This window comes from Diadema antillarum, unplaced genomic scaffold (assembly GCF_040938485.1).
Source record: "Diadema antillarum isolate AM-2024a unplaced genomic scaffold, OU_Dant_1.0 seq00001018_RagTag, whole genome shotgun sequence".
NCBI lineage: Eukaryota > Metazoa > Echinodermata > Echinoidea > Diadematoida > Diadematidae > Diadema > Diadema antillarum.
Genome location: NW_027271853.1, coordinates 418,457 through 425,387, shown reverse-complemented (window position 1 = coordinate 425,387; position 6,931 = coordinate 418,457). Strand labels below are relative to the sequence as shown.

Genomic DNA, 6,931 nt, shown 5'->3' with positions numbered 1-6,931 from the left:
AGGGTAAAGATGTATGGCAGACACAGTCACGAAACTTTAAAGACAACGTTAACGGTGCGATATGCATTCGCCATCAATACAATGTACTCTGAACAAAGTTCAAACGTTGTAATGGAGATACTCCGAACAAAGTTCAAACGTTTTAATGGAGGGATGCACATCTCGTTACAGGTGGGAACTATGGAACATTGGTTACACACAAGGTATCTACACATTCGCACCAAGTGTCAGGTTCGAGTAGAAAATAGATTTTGTTTTGGAAGAGCAATCCGCAAGAAGAAATCTCTCTCTATAAACCGGCTGTGTTCTACGACTTGGTGCACAACCTGTATGGGTCGGCTTCGAGTTTCTTCTTGGGGTAAAGATCGAGGTAGAAGGTAGACCCGTTGTACGTGGCAATGGTGAACAAGAGCAATAGAAAGACGACGTGCGCGACCCGGAAGTGAAAGAAGAGCCACGTTATCGATATCGTGACAAAGGCGTAGGACAGCTGCAAGGCGGTGAACACCACATATTCACATCTGAAAGAGAATTGGTATTAATACGATAAAGGCATCAATAATGCAAGTCGTGTGTGATAGAAATAATATTGACAATATTTACTTTCTTGTGAACACAAAAGCACACCTTTTATAGAAGACATAGTGAGTATCAATTCAATGTGATATCTTCCACTTCTCTCCTCTCTCCCTATTTCCCTCTCCCTTGTTTTTCTTCTTTCTTTCTTCATCATTTCTTCCTTTGTAAAGATCACCCATGAATATCTAAAATTCTGCATGCACTAAATCGTGATTTAGTTCGAGTAGGTACCATCCTCTTTTTCTCTCGGATAAGAACACAACGTTCCTACAGATACATTGTAGGCCTACATTGTAGTCGATTTTTTTTTTTCGTGACGACGTTGTTTTCTTTTTCCTCTGCAGCAGTAACATTCTGCTTCACCTTCAGCTTTGCACCTTTGTAAAGAAAATAGGTATTCATTGAATAATAACTTCAGAAGCATTCTATTAATGGGAATAACAATTCATTATATGATCCTGACCCGTTGAGGACTGGCAGATCTTGCTACAACACGCATTTCCCATAGACACTTGCCCGAGTGTACACGGGACTCGTCCTCAGCGCGTTAAAACACAAAGAATCACACCGCACTAAGTGTATTTTTGTGCATTTTACTTACTTTCCACCCTTCTTCACCGTTTTCGATATGCATCCAGCGCTATCGTTGACGAGATAGGAGTAATTGTTTGGGTACTCCGCACTGTATGTGTATGGGGAACAAGGTCGAAAAAAAGGAGATCAATGTCAAAGACAATGTTACCGAGCTTGTTCACATAATGACGTGTATGGGGGGGGGGGATTAAATAGTAATTAAGGGACAACATTTTTATTACTCAAACCTGACTTTGCATTTGTAATTGAGACTGATTGCGCTTTTATAACCAGTGGTTATTTAGTGATCAGTCTTCCTTGACAATGATAGTTGAAAATATCTCCACCATTTCCTGTTCATGGATTATGCCTCAGATCTTCCTGATTTTTACTTTGTAGGACATTTTGTGCCAGGAAGGACTAAAATTCATCAGGAAACTTGTGTGGTACGCAGAGCAGGGCTCATTCCTGGCCCTGGTTGTTTCATTCGAACTTGAACTTGAACTTCATTTCAATAACATGTCATGTATTCTTCGCAGAAGCAGCAGGTGGCAGTAAGATCAGGGTGGTTTACAAGCGTGATGAATAGCCACACTAGGCGTTTTCACATCAGCCCGATAAAAGTCCAAGCTCGAGATATTTGTTTACTTCCCAAGTCAGAAAACAGCGCGCTATTTTGAAACATCGGGCTGATGTGAAAACGCCTACTGTCTGATGTTCGAGGGTTAACTAGAGAATTTATCGTCGCGTCCTCAATGAATGGATAGCTCTGAATTCTACTGCATAATATCCAGAATTATCTTCTTCTTTTTTAATGAAAGGTGCGCAATCCCTCGACTTGTTACTGGCAAATTGATTACGTCACAAGTGACATTACCACCCCACCCCCTGCCTTCTGAAGGAAGTATAGATCAAGCACTCTTTCATTATAGAAAATGAACATACATGTATGTGGAAATCTCTTTATATTTTCTTTACATCGTTCCACTACTATGACGTCACGAATTGTTGTAGCCTTCTTTTCTAGCCAAAGCGGCACCAAAATTTCAAAAACTCATTCCTTTTTTAATGGATTGGCAGAATTTACTCAAACTTCACTGATGTGTTTTGCATAACATGGGGAAAATACTGCTTGAACTTTGCACGGCGGGGACCAAGCCTTGCAAAAAGTTGTATTGCCTTTATCAGTTATGACCGCGTAGTTTAAATTAGAGCAAATTAAAGTTTATGAACTCACCCTATATAACAGACGAACACTGCCAAATACAGCACCTGCGAGAGAAATAAGAGAAAGTGTGAGTGAGTGGGTGAGTGTGTGTGTGTGCATGTGTGCATAAATGAGACAGTGTGCACTGTAAAAACATCGGTGTTAGATTTAACACCACGGGTGTTAAATCTAACACCGATCAAACTTCAATAAAGGACCACACCCACAGGTGTTAAAAATGCACTGTGATGGTGTTGAAAAGTGTTCACCTGACACTTCGTGGTGTTAATTTGACACTGTACCTGGTGTTATTTTGACACTGTACTGGTGTTAATTCAAAAATGACACCACATGGTGTTGATTTGATATTTGTTGGTGTTAATATCAATGGTTTAACACCCGTCCAGCTTCAATAAGAGACCACACCAGCTGGTGTTACTTTGGTGTAAATTTATTTTCACATTTTTTCAAAAATCTAGTATTTTAATGTAAAATTCTTGATCGTCTTGTTTAAATTAAAAATCAACAAGAAGTGCAGTTACTAAGAAACTCTTCAAAAAACAGTTTAAAATTTGGAAATGATACCCGGAGGTGTTAATTTAACACCATAAATGAACACCGAAAATTTAACACCAGCTCGGTGTTCACTATTTAATACCGGACTTTTTGCAGTGTGTGTAATATAGACTGAGAGAAATGGAGTAAACATCATAATCATCTGCAAACATGCCATATAGAAATCAATGCCAAGCGTTAAATGTCAAAATAAGAGTCGTTACGTGTGTTAGTGTGGATTCCAAATTAGAAAATACACCGCTAACATCTACAAAAGAATGTAAGTACATGTATGCAATACTTGTGTCACTTGTATCATAATACTCATGCGTCTTGCTGCGTCTGTATACGAGTGGTCCGGGGAGGGGAAAAAGAAAGTACGGCTGAACTCACCGCGTGCAGCATGTAGATGGCAATGGGAACCAGGATGAGCCACACGCACTCCCATTCGAAGGGGAGATCGACCAGCGACGGGACGCCGAAATCGCGGTACCAGCCGGTCGATGCCTCCTCGGTCTGCCATCGGATGGTGTGGGTGACCAGCGGAGGGAGCATGTGGATGAAGAAATTGGTCATTCGATCGATGCTGTGGGGCACCAGGCAATTTCGGAACAGGACCACGGACCAGGCCACGGGGCCGTTGGAAAGGGCGAAGACGATTGTGAGGTACGTGGAGTTGGAAGGTGCGGCCCTGTGGACAAAGAGACAGACAGAGTTCGCTAGCTATCTACCATGGTTGCCGTTGTGTGTGTGTGTGTGTGTGTGTGTGTGTGTGTGTGTGTGTTTTGGATTAAATTTAATCAATTTAAATTAAATTGAATTGAATAAAATCAAATTCTAAAGAATACATGTCCAGTTCGTTCTGCAGATGTGGTAACATTCGAGCTGTGAAATCCGATATCCTAGTGGTATTGGCATGGATCTAAAAAAAACAACAACAACACGCTAACAAAAACAAAGTTAAATCCTTTGTGGTAAAGAAGTCGATAGAGGGCAGTAGAGTTAAGTTTAACAGATCAATGCGTAAAAGACAAGGAAAAAAATAACAACACACACATTGACACCACACACATACACACGCGCAAACACCCTACACAAATACATACACATACACAAACACCCTACACAAAATTCTATATACACAAACACACGCACAAACCGGCATTATACCGAACACTGTGTAGAGTGTACGTATACCAGAGAAACATTAGCAGAACGACGTTTGCGTGGTAGCACCAATCACAGAGAAAACACATCCATTTCAGCTTGGCATACTTCCAGACGCGAATGGGAACCAAGAGTACGAAGTAGCCGGTGTAGAGGTAAGGGAGGAGCCATTGTTGTGACGCCATCGTCCACGTCACAAGCACAACTGTCATGACTGCCAGCACGTAGGTTGCCTTTTCCGGTATGTTGGCATTATTTAGCTGCAAGTACACAGTTAAATGAAATAATTAAAGAAGGAATTCAAACCCTTGCATACAACTCTATCCAGATGAAACCTAGCGAAATTGAGCTTTCATGTCAAAATCATTTAGCGGAATGTCTTGAGAACATTGTGTGTGTGTTTTTTTGTTTGTTTGTTTGTTTGTTTGTTGTTGTTGTTTTGTTTTGTTTTGTTTTGTTTTTTTTTTTGGGGGGGGGGGTAAATTTGCCGCACATTATTTCATTGATCATTGTTATTATTTTTTGTTATTGTTTTTCGAGGCACTGCAAAGCAGTCTCGTAATAACTCGAGACACAAAAATGGCACCCTAGAAAAGGATTTCACAACCTCATTGTATGATTTTTTTTTTATGCCTTCGGGGTCTCATTCCAAATCACATACATACCGAATTATTCCTATATACCCTTACTTCTGTTGGAATACTCGTCACTCCTTTCAATACATACCCAATAGTGACAACTAAAATTACCATTTCTGTTCATAACCTATAAATTATTACGTAAAATAGTTCAAACAGATGTAACTTTTGAACTCAAAAAGCACTTGACACGAATCTACGCGGACCCCGGAAGATTTGTTGTTTGTTTGTTTGTGTTCCTTTCTCTCTCTTTTCCGCTTACACCCCCCCCCCCCCCACACACACCCCACCCCCCCCCCCCACACACACACACGCACACCACCACCTGATGGGCACCCTGTCTCCATGACAACGAGGTTCACTCAGTCCAACCCACCTTATCGAGAAGGTCCGTCGTGTCTTCCTCCTCGTTCGTGGCCGAGCAATCTTTCGGTATTTCAACGAGGTGGTGATCGCTTGCCGTGGTATCCGGGGAGGTGTTGCCTCGCGGCGAAATCGCCCACTTGTCGGAGTCGGTCACCAGGTCGACGTCGTGCCCTTTCATCGTGTAACTCCTCAAATCCCCATCATTCGCCATTGCACACTCGTCAGCTTCAGCCACCATTTTGGAATGTCTGTCATGTTTAACACAGCGATGAAAAGGAAGATTAAAGGACATAAGGTAAACATTTCAATACAGAGTAAAAAGCAAGTGTATGTGTTGCTTGTCAAATACAAGTGTTATTAGCCCATCTAGAAGCCCTCTGTGTCTTCTTGCATGCTCTGTCGTACATTCTCACTGTAGCAGCAAATACCACTAGAAGTCTATACCAGTTATGTAGTTTTACCAAGGAGGTCCTTGACGAGCTCGCCTGGTAGGCCTATACAGGGGATCTGCCTGGAGAGTTTTCTGTCAGAACTATTTACTGAAGGGCGCGGCTCCAAAGCGAACAGCTCTTTTGGAGGCACCGAGGCCTATAGTTTGAACAAGAAGCTCGAAATCAGGCAAAGCATGTTTTATATGTTTTGGATCAATTAAAAAAAAAAGCGAAATTGGGGGAAATGCAAAGCGAGAAGTCGTGTGGTGGAGGCGATGTTGTGAAGGGATCCTACATTGACCATGTGAAGTAGCACACGATGTCAGAAGTGCTTTGTGAATGTGATATTTATTAAAATTGTTTACATTTTTAGAGCGAAGCAAATCAAATGCGCAATGTCAGAATTGCTCTTTGTGACATCACAATTGTTTTGTTAGAAATTATACATTTCACAGGAGAGTGATGGTAGGAGCTCGCGTGAAATGTCAAAATTGCCTTGTGTCACAATTCGTCGGTGAAAACATGAACCGACGTTTCCGACCCGCAAGTGCACAAATGTGAATCGGAGAAAAACGCGTTTGAAAATATGGACTTTTTCAACGGATGAAATCACGTAGTTATCGACTGTTAATCTAGACAAACGTTACACCACAAGAACGCCCAAGACCTGTTCTTTTTAACCATTGTAAATTTATAACATGATTATCTGCATGCAGTGAGTATTGACGTGGGGAAAATTAGGTTGACATTTCGGACAGTGCTTTTCTGCCCGTTACAGCGCGCGAGGAGGTTTGCGTCGGTTCATGCCATCAAGTCTACTGCGCGTCTGGTTGTAAACAGACGTATACGCTTAGATACGTCGCTTCATCCGCGCACAGTAGGTGAACGCGTAGCGCAAGCACCGTCTCATATGGGTATGCTTACACAGGCGCTCAATATGGGTCAACGAACTTTTCTGCAGACTCGAATGCACACGTTGGTTGGGTTTTTGCGTATTACAATATTTACTGTTTTCTAACTGAAAAATTCAACATGTTTGTGATTTGAATGTACGGTGTATATACCTATGACTTTTCATATTTTATTACAGTTCACTTAGTGCCAAACAAATTACACTAAGAATTTGACAGATTGCTCTGGCAAGCGAATGTAAATAGTGACATCGCTAAATGAAGCAAACGATTACTTTTACTTTTTATATGCAATATTGATCTTTATTTTTAAAGTGCTTATGTGAGGTGACTTGTACCAGTGTGTACTGGAATTGTGTCAACATTGTAAAGAAAATTATGCATCTCTTATTTCTTGCTGCTATCAACCTTGTAAAGTAGTGCCAAATTACGCCAATTTCGGGATTTTACATCGCCGGTGCCAAGCTCCCCCCCCAAAAAAAAAAATAAATAAATAAACAAATA

At 41.2% G+C, this 6,931-nt stretch overlaps 1 protein-coding gene across 1 annotated transcript; it reads right to left on the bottom strand.

Moving 5' to 3' along the window:
• Positions 1-307: 307 nt before the first annotated feature.
• Positions 308-5,323, bottom strand: LOC139742743 (uncharacterized). The gene is made up of 6 exons (XM_071653267.1): positions 5,096-5,323; positions 4,112-4,341; positions 3,308-3,605; positions 2,390-2,424; positions 1,181-1,261; positions 308-521 (listed from the first exon to the last, which is right to left on the bottom strand). The coding sequence occupies exons 1-6, from the start codon at positions 5,321-5,323 to the stop codon at positions 308-310; spliced, it is 1,086 nt and encodes a 361-aa protein (XP_071509368.1).
• Between the last annotated feature and the right edge of the window lie 1,608 nt (positions 5,324-6,931).

Coding starts and splice junctions, on each gene's coding strand:
- LOC139742743 (XM_071653267.1), bottom strand. CDS start 5,323: ATGGTGGCTGAAGCTGACGAGTGTGCAATGGCGAATGATGGGGATTTG. Junction 1,262..2,389: donor GTGTTCGTCTGTTATATAGG/GTGAGTTCATAA, acceptor ATACACATACAG/TGCGGAGTACCCAAACAATT. Junction 522..1,180: donor ACGGTGAAGAAGGGTGGAAA/GTAAGTAAAATG, acceptor ATTCTCTTTCAG/ATGTGAATATGTGGTGTTCA.